Source organism: Eschrichtius robustus, chromosome 12 (assembly GCF_028021215.1).
Source record: "Eschrichtius robustus isolate mEscRob2 chromosome 12, mEscRob2.pri, whole genome shotgun sequence".
Classification (NCBI taxonomy): domain Eukaryota; kingdom Metazoa; phylum Chordata; class Mammalia; order Artiodactyla; family Eschrichtiidae; genus Eschrichtius; species Eschrichtius robustus.
In genome coordinates this window covers 62,215,013-62,229,549 of record NC_090835.1, presented here as the reverse complement: position 1 = coordinate 62,229,549, position 14,537 = coordinate 62,215,013, and the positions used below count along the sequence as shown (strand labels likewise).

Genomic DNA, 14,537 nt, shown 5'->3' with positions numbered 1-14,537 from the left:
ATTTTTAGTCTTCTGAGGAACATCCATACTGTTTTCCACAGTGGCTGTACCAACTTAAATTCCCACCAACAGTGTAGGAGGGTCACCTTTTCTCCACACCCTCTCCAGCATTTGCTGTTTGTAGACTTTTTAATGATGGCCATTCTGAATGGTGTTAGGTGGTACCTCATTGTAGTTTTCATTTGCATTTCTCTAACAATTAATGATGTTGAGCATCTTTTCGTGTGCCTATTGGACGTCTGTATTTCTTCTTTGGAGAAATGTCTCTTTAGGTCTTCTGCCCATTTTTTTATTGGGTTGTTTGTTTTTTTGTTGTCTACTCGTATGAGCTGTTTGTATATTTTGGAAATTAAGCCTTTGTCAGTTGCATCATTTGCAAATATTTTCTCCCATTCTTTAGGTTGTCTTTTCACTTTGTTTATGGTTTCTTTTGCTGTGCAGAAGCTTGTAAGTTGATTAGGTCCCATTTGTTTATTTTTGGTTTTATTTCTATTGCCTTGGGAGACTGACCTAAGAAACCATTTGTACTATTTATGTCAGAGAATATTATGCCTATGTTCTCTTCTAAGAGTTTTATGGTGCCATGTCTTATGTTTAAGTCTTTAAGCCATTTTGAGTTTATTTTTGTGTATGGTGAGAGGGCATGTTCTAACTTCATTGATTTACATGCAGCTGTCCAGCTTTCCCAACACCACTTGCTGAAGAGACTTTTTCCCATTGTATATTCTTGCCTCCTTTGTCAAAGATTAATTGACTGTAGGTGTGTGGGTTTATTTCTGGGCTCTCTATTCTGTTCCATTGATCTGTATGTCTGTTTCTGTGCCAATACCACACTGTTTTGATTACTGTAGTTTGTAGTATTGTCTGAAGTCTGTAATAGCTATGCCTCCTGCTTTGTTCTTTTTCTACAGGATTGCCTTAGCAATTCTGGGTCTTTTATAGTTCCATATGAACTTTAGTATTATTTGTTCTAGTTCTGTGAAAAAGGTCATGGGTAATTTGATAGGGCTCATATTAAATCTGTAGATAGCTTTGGGTAGTATGGTCATTTTAGCAATATTAATTCTTCTAATCCAAGAGCATGTCATATATTTTCATTTCTTTGAATCATCTTCAGTTTCCTTTATTAATGTTTTTTAGTTCTCAGTGTATAAGTCTTTCACTTCCTTGGGGAGGTTTATTCCTGACTATTTTATTTTTTGTGTTGCAATTTTAAAATATATTGTTTTTTACATTCCCTTTCTGATATTTCATTGTTAGTGTAAATCAACGCAAATGATTTCTGTATGTTAACCTTGTATCCTGCTACCTTGCTGAATTCATTTATCAGTTCTAGTAGTTTTTGTGTGGAGTCTTTAGGGTTTTCTATATATAGTATCATACCATTTCATATAATGACAATTTTACCTCTTCCCTTCCAATTTGGATACCTTTTATTTGTTCTTCTTGTCTGATAAATATGATTGACAAGCCTCTGGCCAGGCTCACCAAGAAGAAAAGAGAGAGAACACAAACAAAATAAGAAACGAAAAAGGAGACATAACAACTGATAACACAGAATTACAAAAAAATAAGGGAATACTATGAACAATTATATGCCAACAAATTTGACAACCTAGAAGAAATGGACAAGTTGCCAGAAACATACAGCCCAACAAAACTGAATCAAGAAGAAATAGATAATTTGAACAGAACAATCACTAGAACTGAAATAGAATTTGTAATTTTAAAAAACCCTACAAACAAAAGTCCAAGACCAGACAGCTTCACAGATGAATTCTACCAAACATACAAAGAAGAACTTATACTGATCCTTCTCAAACTCTTCCAGAAAGTTGAATAGGAGGGAGCACTCCCAAGGACATTCTATGAAGCCACCATCACCCTGATACCAAAACCAGACAAAGACACCACCAAAAAAGAAAATTACAGGCCAATATCTTTGATGACTATAGATGGAAAAATTCTCAACAAAATATTAGCAAACCAAATCCAACAACACAAAAAAAAGTCATACACCATGACCACGTGTTATTCATCCCAAGTTCACAAGGACAGTTCAACATACGCAGATCAATCAATGTGATACACCACATTAACAAAAGAAAAGTCAAAAACCACATGATCATCTCAATAGATGCAGAAAAACATTTGACAGAATTCAACAGCCATTCATGACAAAAACTCTTACCAAAGTGGGGATAGAGGGAACATATCTCAAAATAGTAAAAGCTATTTATGACAAAACCACTGCCAATATAATACTCAATGGTGAAAAGTTGAAAGCCTTTCCGCTAAAATCTGGAACAAGACAAGGATGCCCACTCTCACCACTTCTATAAAACATTCTTATTTTTCTTCCCTATATTCTTGAATACTCATCATTGTCTATTTTGTTAAATTGAAAGTAGTTTTCTTTGATAGAGTCCTCTGTAAATTCCAAATGGTGTTATTTAATTCTACAGACATAGTTTGATATTTTTGTGATTGAATAAATCTCTATTCCCTTGATTACCAATGTTCTTTGATGATTGCTGTGGTGAGTACCTGAAATGTTGTCTCTTCCTGTCTATTTATACAAGAAGGCTATTTTTTGATCTGCAACTGTTATCTCTCTTTGTGCAGTCTGCCCCCAATTGCTTTACTTTTTTTTAACAGCAGCAAGCACAAGGATGGACTACTAAACACTGATTTAATGCTGAGTTCCCAAAGCGCAGAACAACAGCTCTGTGAAGTCTTACCAGTTAAGAAGGGGATTCATCCCCAAATCAGGATTAGGATGGAGATAAAAATAGTGTTGAGGTATGAACAGATGAGGACAAGAGGAATTTGAGGATCAGGAGGTGAGGGCATTCAAGTCCAGCTGTGTCCTATGAAAGAAGAAGAAGGAGCAGGGGTGGCATCAGGAGACTCTTCACAAGTGGCCAGATGGCCAGCACTGCCCTTTGTAACAAAGCAGGTGTCAGCCTGGTGCCCACAAAGGGGAAAACTAGATGAGGTGCAACACCTCTCCTAGTTGAGAAGGAATGGAGTTGCTGGAATTAGTTTATAAACAGGTGACTAGAAAAATGCCACTTGTGAACAGGTTTATTTCATCCAAGTATTGGTCAGATATTATTAATCATGAGGAAATATATTAATAATAAGGAAAGAGTAAATGGGAGTCTATAGATAAGACATTCTAGGGTATCCTGGTTGAATTAGTAAATTTTGAAATATGTATGCCCAATATTATTAAATTTATATTCACCTGATTTAAAACTGTTCTTGGATTCACTCTGTTCAAAATGTTCCTAAAATATTTTTCTTAAAGTGTCCCTAGTTTTATGATAAACACTTGCTTTGCCCCAAATTATGTTCTTTCTATTAATTTTACTCGACACAGTTTAAATTTTTGCTTTTGGAAAAAAAAATAAAAATCTGATTAAAATGCTCAAAAGAATTTTTGAATATAAAATTATTACAAAACAACAGCTTAATGACTTCAACATTAATCATAAATGAATATTACATACACAAATTTAATTTTCTTAAAACACATGTGGATAAAATACTTTGAAATTATTTGAAGATTTTTTTTTAAATAAATTTATTTATTTATTTATTTATTTTTGGCTATGTTGGGTCTTCGTTTCTGTGTGAGGGCTTTCTCCAGTTGTGGCAAGCGGGGGTCACTCTTCATCGCGGTGCACGGGCCACTCACTATTGCGCCTCTCTTGTTGCGGAGCACAGGCTCCAGACGCGCAGGCTCAGTAGTTGTGGCTCACGGGCCTAGCCGCTGCGCGGCATGTGGGATCTTCCCGGACCAGGGCACGAACCTGTGTCCCCTGCATTGGCAGGTGGATTCCTAACCACTGCGCCACCAGGGAAGCCCATGTGAAGATATTTTACATACTGAAAACACTATTGAGTGTTCACTCTATTGAGTCTTAAGACTCTAGAGATTCCCAAGTTACCAAATTGCAGCTAAATATTGAAGGCACTGTTGTGTAGTTCTTGAGTTATTTTCTGTGTATAAAAGAGATTTGCTCTAACAAAAAGGTTAGGACCAACTGTTGTCAGCGAACTGAACATACACCTCTCATGATTATGTCACTTGGCTTTGTTTGAAGGGGGACTGCACATAGACTGAAAGCAGAGGAATGACAATGTCTTGTCAGAACACAACTCTTCTACTGGCTATTTTCAGAACTAATGTAAAAATAAATTTCCAAAACCTAAGCACAAGTTCAAAAATATGTGATCAGCTTCACGATTACTTCTGATGTGTTAAAATCTCGAACAGAAATGGTGTCCAGTCTTTCCTGAAAACAAGTCCACTTGAGCGAGGAAGAGGGAGAGAGGTGGGCTGGCATTGTTCTTTGTGGGAGTTTGGAGGGAGGCGCCCTGGTTGTGGTGTAGGCAGCCCCTTCTTGCCACCCCACGTGCATGCGCTATGAGCTCATCCACGTGGGGGACTCAGCAGAGTGTGCTTGGTACATGGTGAACCTTCAAAAAAGATTGATTGTAGCAAGTGATAGAGATCAATAGTTAAAACAATATAATACATAATAAATACAAAAAATAAAATATTAACAATATAAAAATAATAAAAGAATTAAGGATTACCAAAGTCAAACTTCACTAGAGGTGTCAGGTACAATTACAATCTACCGAAACAATAATAATGTAATAATAGCCTATATTTGTCGAGCTCTTATTGTGCATGTATTATTATTTTTATTATCTCTATTTACAGATAAGAAAAATGAAGCTTAGGGGAATGTAAGCAATATAGCCAAATTGGTACAGCTAGTGAATTTACAAACCCACGAAATCGGGCTTCAGAACCACGCTCGTAAGCATTGTGCTCTACATATTCACTGATGTTGGGGTATTTTTACTTATCCAAATAATAGTTGTGTATTAAAAAAAGTCCTCTGAGCCAGTCCCCAGTGTTGGCTCTAAAAACCCCAGATATTAGGGAAGAGATGAAATCACTTCAGGAAATTTCAACTATGATTAAAAAAAAAAAATACTTTTTACCAAAAGCAAATGGTAGATTGTACATTTATAAATTATAAAAACACATTAAAAGAACTGATTGCTTTAAACAGTTACATAATTAATGTTAATCAAGAAACATATTTTCTGTTAGTTTGTGAAATTAAATCCCTGATTATACAACATATTCATTCTGTTGGATGTTTGTGTTCTATTCCAAAAAGTAGAGTTTGTGAAAGAATTAAAGGGGATGTCTCTCTTACAGCTTCAGGACAATTTGGTTTCAAATTGGACATTGGTTAAAAATAAAGCTACTGTATTGAAAGAGATGTTGAAAAATGTGTCACAATAATCAATGCAGAGGACAAACTTCTGAGAGTTGGGACTATGTATATATTTTGTCAATAACGTGTCTTCAGCCAAGACTGCCTGAAATGCTACCTCTTCCTTTCAGAGTCAAAAGCATCCCAATGGAGACATCACTTTGAGTGCTTTGGTATTTTTGAATTTGAAGTTTTGCTACTACCTGCAAAGGGACAAGAAGTTTCTGTAACAGTACTAGAAGTTCGATCAAATTTTACTCAACTGGATTGCTCTATTTGACTTCATTTAAAAGTTATACAATAGTCAACGGATTCAAAGTATATGTATAATTTTCGAGTAGAGTGTGAAAAAATAAAATGAACACTCATGAACCTCTAAGTTACAGTCTAAAATATTACCTATTGCTTTGACACGACCTGTTTGTTTCCCTTTGATCACATTCCCTACTATCCATTCCCAGAGTTACTAAGATCTTGAAGTTTGTGTTTATTATTACACCTGTTATTTAAAAATTGGATGTACTACTCATGCATATATTCATAATTAAAATATTATTGAACTTTGCTTGTTGAGTTTTATAAAAACAGTGTCATATGTCTAGAGCTTGAATTTTTCACTCAGTTTTATTTCTAGAATTTGTTCATGAGATTTCATATAGTTATGGGTAATTTATGTTCACTGCTGTAAATATTCCACTATGGGTATGTGACAATGTACTTATTCATTTGTATCAGTCATTGTTCTGATGGGAAAATAGAATCCACTCTCTACATAATAGTTATAATGTGTAATTCAGGACTGACATGACTCTTGGAAGACGAGGGAAGGGACATTAGGAAGGCTGCCACCAGGGGACGTGAAGATCTGAGCCCCACGCCTGCCAGGACCTGGAACTGGGCCTGTGCAGAAGTCTGTGGGGCTGCCGTATCAACAGAGTAGGACTCATGTGGAGGTCAGTAAGCAGCCATGTCTGACCGCCATGATTTGCCAGGAGTAATGGACCGCAGTTCATGTTCACCTTCTAAATCTCATGCAACCTTCTGTCATTGGCAGAATCCAGCACCAAAGGAAGCACATCGTAAGGAATCCTGTGCACGTGTCTGAGGTGTGGACACGTGTTGGTGTGGTGTCCAGGTGAGGGCACATCACCACTGAATTGATGTTTTTCCCCAGTTATTTTTGTTCCTACAAGCCTTGAGACTTTGAACATTCTTGTACACATGCTAAGATTTCTCTAGAGAATATACCTGGGAATGGGTATGCTGAGGCATGGGTTAAATGCATTTACAGATTTACAGGATGATGCCAGCAGGGTTGTACTTACTCACAGTCCTACAAGCAGTGTATATGAGTCTCTGTGGCTCCACATTCTGGTCAGTGTTTGGTTTCTGACTCCTTATTTTTACCACCATAGTGTGTGTAAAATGGGATTTCACTGTGGTCTTAATTTGATTTTTGTTTAACTGTTAATAAGGTTGAATATTCACACTTTTTCTTTGGCCGTTCTCTTCCTTCTTCATGATTATATCTATTATCTTTTGTTTGTCTTTTCCTTACAGTTTTATACTTAGGATTGTAAACAAATGATTTATTGTTAACATATAATGTAAATAGTCTCCAAATTTGTGACATATTTTTTGCCTTTCTTATGGTATATTTTAATGAACAGATATTCTTAATTTAATCAAGCTTTTATTTTACTCTTAGCATATATTTACATCTTGTTTTAGAACTCTTAGACATTATTTCCTTATAATGTCTCTTATAAGGAAATTCTAAAATTTGCCTTTCAGACCTAAGTCTATAATCCATCTGTATTTATTTTTTTGCTATGGTGTACAAAGCAATTTCACTGTTCTTGTTATGGAGAGGCTGTTATGCTCTACATTAGACAGTTTCTTCTTTCCTTAGTATATTAGTTTTCTACTGTTGCTGTAACAATTACCACAAACTTAGTGGCTTAAACCACAACAGAGTTGTGTACAATCTCCCAAGACTGAACCAGGAAGAATGCAATGGTAAATGGGATTGTTCCCTTAATTTCTCTTTCTGATATTTCATTTTTAGTGTATAGAAATGCAAAGATTTCTGTATATTAATTTTGTTGCCCTTTAACTTTATGGAATTCATTGTTGAGCTCTAGTAGTTTTCTGGTGGCATCTTTAGGATTTTCTATATATAGTATCATGTCATCTGGAAACAGTGACAGTTTTACTTTTTCCTTTCCAATTTGGATTCTTTCTATTTCCTTTTCTTCTCTGGTTGCTGTGGCTGGGACTTCCAAAACTAGGTTGAATAAAAGTGGTGAGAGTGGGCATCCTGATCTTGGAATGATTTCAGCTTTTCACCTTTAAATATGATGTTATTAGGTGTGGGTTTGTCATATGTGGCCTTTATTATGTATGTGGCACTTTTGTTGAAAATCAGTTTGACCATCTAAGCATGGTCTTTCTGAACTTTATATTGTTCTGTTTACCTTACTTGCCTATAGATATGGCAATCCACACTCCAGTACAGCACTGAATAGATGTGGTAAGAACAGGTATCTTGACTTTATCCTGGATTTAGGGGAAAAGCATTTAATCTTTTACCATTAAATGTGGTTTATTTCTTACTCTGGGATCACGGGCTTAAAAAATAGAATAACTCTGATTTAGAAGACAGTTACCTAATTTTACTTTTCTCTGTTTCATGTGCCCAACATAGTTTTTAGTGCAATTTAAGCCTTTTGTATTTTTAAAATTAATGAGTGAGTGATTGCCTGAGTCATTTGGTGTGGTGCTGTTCCTTTAGTAGCTGGCAACATAATCTGATAGTTGTTTTTAGTTCCCTTGTTTTTAACCATATTTTAGGATTATTAAACAAATTAGATAGGTTCCCCCACCCCCAGAATTTTCCATTTAGGCAAACAGTTTTGTATATATACTCTATCTAGCATTTTAAACTTTTCTGTATGTGTTCACATCTTTTATTTGCTGATGCTTAGAACAACTCTTTAACATAGAGAAGGTAAGATTGAAGAACAGTTGAATCTCTTTATTTCCAATCATGAAATTTGGAATGGAATGTTATGGGCATAGACAATACTTATCAAACATAAAAATTAAATTTTACTTTTAAAAAAATTTAAAATATTAACTTTTGCAATTTTGAATGTGCATAGACATGTTAAAATTGTTTTTTATTTCAATAATCTGATTGGAGAGAAAAAGCCTTTAAAAATTTTGTAAACCCTAGTGCTTCTCCCTAATTTCATTCTTGAGTAATTTATTTATCTATGTGATTATATGAGTAAATGATATGTTCAAAATATTGCTGACTTTGGCATTCCTTTGGAAAGAAATGTCTTTTTAAAAGTGGATCTGATCTTAGAGGTCTGAGATGGTTTTCTCTGTGTGTGTGTGTGTTTGGGTATGTGAATGGCATAATTCTCTTCTCCATGGTAAAGAGAAAAACCCATAGCCCATCAGTTATGCTTGGTGTAAATTATTACTTTTCTCTACTTAAAACAGACATTCTATTGATTTTGTTTCCTAGTTCAATTTTGTGGGGAAATTGCTTGGACCAAGAGGAAACTCCTTGAAGAGGCTACAGGAAGAAACAGGTGCTAAAATGTCTATCCTGGGCAAAGGATCAATGAGAGATAAAGCAAAGGTATGAACTTTGAATTTGATACTTAACACACACAGGGAGTTACCTGTAACAGGATGGCCACATTTACAAGCACATATGAGCTGTCCTCCAATTATTTCCCATGAATTTTACCTTTTGGGACTACTCTGTTGCACTTTCTGATGTCTCCTCTATTTTCATAAAAATCAATTACTGGTCTTTTTCTCCCAAAACATGTAATTCTGTATTTTTATTCTTTTCAGTCCTCTGTGTAGGTTGCTGTCAAATCTTTTCATTTTTTTCTGTGTCCTCTGTAGGATGTTTCTATATGTGTTTGCTCATTTTCCTTAATTCCTTGACTGGATTCCTGTTCTTTCTTCAGCTGTATCGCCTGATCCCATCCACTGTATCATTCCCTCATTTTATCTCTCTGCTCTATTTCACTCAGATCCTCTTACCTAAAGCAATTTCAAATACTTATCTGCAAATCTAAGAGAATTTCACTTATTTTTTGAAATGCTTCAGTGATATTAAACAACTCACCTGATCCCCAAAGAAAAATAAGCTAAAAACTATTATCAACTTGGATATTTGAAGTGATTTATTTTGCATCTGAACTATATCATTTTCCCATTTTATAAAGTGATAGCAATTTTCTCTGTGTTAGTATTCTGTGTTAAAATAACTATTTATAGAGATTTATTCAAAAAATATCTATGTCTGTACTTTCATATATGCTTTAATTTTTTTTTTTGTTATATGTTCTCCAGATATCTCAAAGACTTACAATAGAAACTTCATTTTTCATGCTTTTATTCTCTCACACATTCTTTAAGATTTAGATTAGGCAGGGTCTTCTGAACCCTTGTGATAGGCTTACTTAACCATAAAACATAAAACATATTTTACTGAAATTTGCTGTTTCTCTCATTAAACTGTTAGCTTCCATGGGCCAGAGAAATATCCTAGTCAGCTTTGCATACCCAGAGTCACTGTGTAGTCTCTCCATATTTTTTTTAAAGCAAATAGGTGTATATTTTTCATTCCCATGTATTTGGACATTTTTTCCTGTTCATATTGGATTCTTTTTTTCCTGTGAGCATGTTAGGTACCAGCATAAGTATTTGAAAATCTAGCAAGAAAAAAATTTGGTTCTATTAAGTTTCCATTAGGTTTAATTTACTGATATTACCCGTTAATTAAAGTCCTGTTTCTATATTGATTACTTTTTGGGTGATCCATCGTGTTTGTTTCTGCTTTGAGTATTTTCATTGCTCCTTTAAAAAATGAAAACATTTAATAGCAACAACATCAATAATAATGTATGCCACTATAAAATATGCTTTTTAGAATGTAGATAAGACTTTAACTGCTAAGGACAACATGGCTGAAATAAAACCACAGACACGGGTGTGAAAAAATTTACCTTAGTAAACACTTGCTTAAAATAAAAATAAATCCTAGGTAAAACTTCTATTGCTATGCTGCTATTTTGCTTCTCTGCCACGTGACCTGAACAGAAAGGAATATTTTATGTGATTTTATATTTCTAGCAAATAAGTAAAACTCATCTGATTCTGCAGTGGAAGTGTATATGTTTGTCTGTGTGTATTTATAGAGTGACACAGGCATATATTCCTGCATTAATTACAAAAATATTTGTAATTATTTACAAATAATACATTATGTGTCACACTATGTGTCATTGCAGTTCTAGTTCACAGTAATGACTGTGAGAAAAAAAAATTCCTCCTGGAGTTTGCATTCCAGTGGGAGAGACAGACAATAAATAAGTGAATAAATACATTTTCTGCTTTCAGGCATTGATAATTGTTATGGATTAAAATAAAACAGAGGAAGGGAAAATAGGTTAATGATGGGAGTAGTGGTTTGGTATGATGATTAAGTAGAGAACTGGATTATGAGAAGGAACCAACCCAAGAAAAATCAGAATGAGAGAGAATGCAAGTGTGATGGCTCTGAAGGAGAATCTGTGTCTTTATAACTATCCTGGCAACTATAGCCATATTTTTGTTTATAACCATACTTATTCCCATTTAGTTACCACCCAATTTCTTTGCTGGCCTTCATAGAAAAATTATTTGAGAATGTTATTTGCAATCAGTTGCTCTCATCCATCCTTTTTTAAAATTTAAAATTTTAATTTATTAATAACGTTGACTGTTGCATGCATTTATTGGCTAATTGTATCACTTCTTTTTAAAATCTCCTAATCTTGCCTTTTTTTTTCCCCGTTCAGTTTTATGGAGATACAATTGACATACAAGACTGTATAAGTTTAAGTTGTACAGGATAATGATTTGACTTACATACATCTTGAAATAATGATCACAATAAGTTAAGTGAGCATTCATCATCTCATAGATATAAAAGAGGAGATAAAGAAAAATTATTTTTTCCTTGTGGTGAGAACTCTTAGGATTAATGCTCTTCACATTCCTGTGTATCATACAGCAGTGTTATTAGCTACAGTCATCATGTTGAACATTTCATCCTGAGTACTTATTTGTCTTACAACTGGGAGTCTCTACCTATGACCACCTTCCTACAGTTCTCCCTCCCCCAACCCCGTGCCTCTGGTAACCACAAATCTGATCTATTTTTCTAGGTGTTTGTTTTGTTTGTTTTTGAAGTATAATTGACCTGAAACACTGTTAGGTCCTGGGACACAACATAGAAATTCCATATTTCTATAAATTTCAAAATGATCACAACAATAAGTTACCATCTGTCACCACACAAAGATGTGACATAATTATTGACTATATTCCCCACACTGTACATTTCATACCTGTGACTTATTTATTTTATAACTGGAAGTTTGTGCCTCTTTATCTCCCTCACCTATTTCTCTCCACTCTCCCCTCCCTGTTCTCTGGCATCTGCCTGTTTGTTCTCTGTATCTATGACTCTGTTTCTGTTTGTTATGTTTGTTCATTTGTTTTGATTTTTAGATTCCATATGTAAGTGAAATCATATGGTATTTGTCTATCTCTATTTTACTTAGCATAATACCCTCTAGGTCCATCCATGTTGTTACAAATGGCAAGATTTCATTTTTTTAATAGCTGAGTAATATTACACTATATATCTATATCTATATCTATATACCACAACTTTATCTATTCATCTATTGATGAGCACTTAGGTTGCTTCCCATATCTTGGCTGTTGCTCAATAATGCTGCTATGAACATTAAGGTGCATGTATATTTTTGAATTAGTGTTTTTGTTTTCTTTGGAAAAATACCCAGGAGTGGAATTCCTGCATCATATGATAGTTCTATTTTTAATGTTTTGAAGAAACACCATACTGTTTTCCATAGTGGCTGCACCAATTTACATTCCCACCAACAGTGCAGGTCCACTCTCATTCATTCTTCATTGTCTCCTCCTCAGTTCCTGTGACTGGATCCTCTTCTTCCTGCAGACCTCCAAGCCCAGGACTTGGTCTTCAGACTTCTTTCTTCCCTTCATGATCTCATTCAATCTGTGTACATCCAGCTCCCAGTCTCTCCCACAGGTTCTAGATTCATGTGTTCAACTACACACTCAACATGTCTATGTGAATGTCTAATAGGCATTGAAATATAGTTGTCCAAACACACATGTACAAATATGTAAATGTATGTGTATATTTATACACACAGGTGTGTATATATATATGAATGAAATATATATGTATTATTTATTTACCTACATGTATGGCATTTATATACTTACCTATATATGAAGTACAATATAAACACATATACAGAGATAGAGAGAGAGAGAGAGATTGAAAGAATAAGAGAGATACCTTTGCTGACTTTTAGGGCCCCAGTGAATACGCTATGAGCCATGGAGTCTCAAGATTTAAGGATACCTTCTCTTTTTGTCTTGTGTTTGTTCAAAAGCAAATCTCATAGAAATAGGAAATGAAAAACAGCACATATTCAATTGAGTGGTACTTGGTAGCTCAAGCCTACAAAGGTTAGTTGTGTTTATTTAAAGTTTATATCATCAGGCATTAAGGAGATCAACACAAAACTGCAAGTCTGTTTTTCACATTCTATTGAATGAAAAAATAAATAAATGCCTGAAGCATCACTAGGTGCCCCTTCTGCACCCACCAGCAAAGCCTGGGCCCACAACCTGCCCCTCAGGCCCAGCGTCAGGCACCTGCCTTTGTAGACAAATGTGTTTGTTTAATAGCCTTGTTTGCAGTGACTAGCTTGCCTCAACTTTCTAGGAAATAATGCAGATCGTTTTTCTGTATTGGTTATGCTGTTAAGGTGCTACACAATGTATGTCTTAAACTTGAGCTTTTCTTTATGATAAAAGGAGATATTTGGATAGTTACCTAAGTCAGGACAAAATAACTATGCAAGAATATTTCTTCCATCTCTGCTGCACGCTCAAGTACAGGTGAAATATTAGGCTTCATAGAAGATAATATTAGACATGACTCAAGCCTTCACAGAACTTTTAAATTAAACATCCTGATCTAACACTTCCTTAAAAAAAAAAAAAAAACCTAAGAAAGTATAAATCTTTGAATTAGTAGGTGGAAAGAATGATATGGAAAACAGTTCTTGTGGTCTAGTGTAGTAAGAATATTCTAACAAGTTTAATGTTTTTATTTGTGTTATTTTGTTTTTGACTCTGGCAGAGAAACACTCATTTTAGTTTAGTTACACCTAGCCAATAACTCTATAAGCAGAGGAAGGAAACAAAAACCAAAACAAAACAAAATGCAGTAATATCCAGTAGCAAAACCCTACCTTATATTTCATTCCCATACTGGTCAGATCCCAGAATATGTCAACTCACATTATAAAAAAAAAAAAAAAAAAAAAAATCCAGGAATTCTTGAATAGAAGATAACTTTTCAATTGTGATGATAAAAGGTATTCTCAGAGAAATCTAGAAAGTAAAAATATACAGTGTGTTTGCAATATTTCAAAATACTTCAGGAAATTAACTGGCAGTTCAGAAATTTCTTTGAAGTCTGAGTCCTCCAAGCAGCATATGGCCTGTTCTCAGTAACCACACGGCTTCCAGCCTCACCAGCAGTTGCTTCTGTGAAATCTTGAGGGGAACCATGGTGCTTTGGATAAAGTGCTGCTATTTTTAGTGATACTGATGGCAGAGATTGTTGAGGGAGAACAGAGGAGGCAGTGGTTCTAAATGCTTATCTTTGAAAAGAGTGAGAAACAAACATGTTATCGCCAGGAAAAACGGTTAGGAGAGGTTAAGGAAAATCAAAGCCTGAACACATGCAGGTAAGTGAGGAAACAGGAGGAAAGCAAATTTCTTGCATAGGTATTCAGTGTCCTTAAGTGGAAATCACAAATGACCAGGTTGCCAATAAATTTTGTTGTAATGAAAGATATTTTGGCATTTTTATTAATAAGCTTTGTTGAAATTACGGGGTGTGGTCTTAAAACATGCTAGTGATTATATTTTTAAAGTGAAGTGCTGTTTGGTAGAGTTTTATTTGAAAATGTGTGATCATTCTGAAGGCAAACCTTTCTCTCTTTGATGTGCTAATACCATGAGCAGTTTCTATTTTATACTCTATCTTCTGTGTTTGGTGATGGCTACTTTAGTAAATCC

At 34.8% G+C, this 14,537-nt stretch overlaps 1 protein-coding gene across 1 annotated transcript in view; it reads left to right on the top strand.

Moving 5' to 3' along the window:
- Window positions 1–14,537, top strand: part of KHDRBS2 (KH RNA binding domain containing, signal transduction associated 2) — a 731,890-nt gene that overhangs the window by 219,430 nt on the left and 497,923 nt on the right. Inside the window, exon 3 of the mRNA XM_068558149.1 lies at window positions 8,845–8,961. Within this exon, the coding sequence (XP_068414250.1) occupies window positions 8,845–8,961 (117 nt within the window). The remainder of the gene's footprint in view (window positions 1–8,844; window positions 8,962–14,537) is intronic.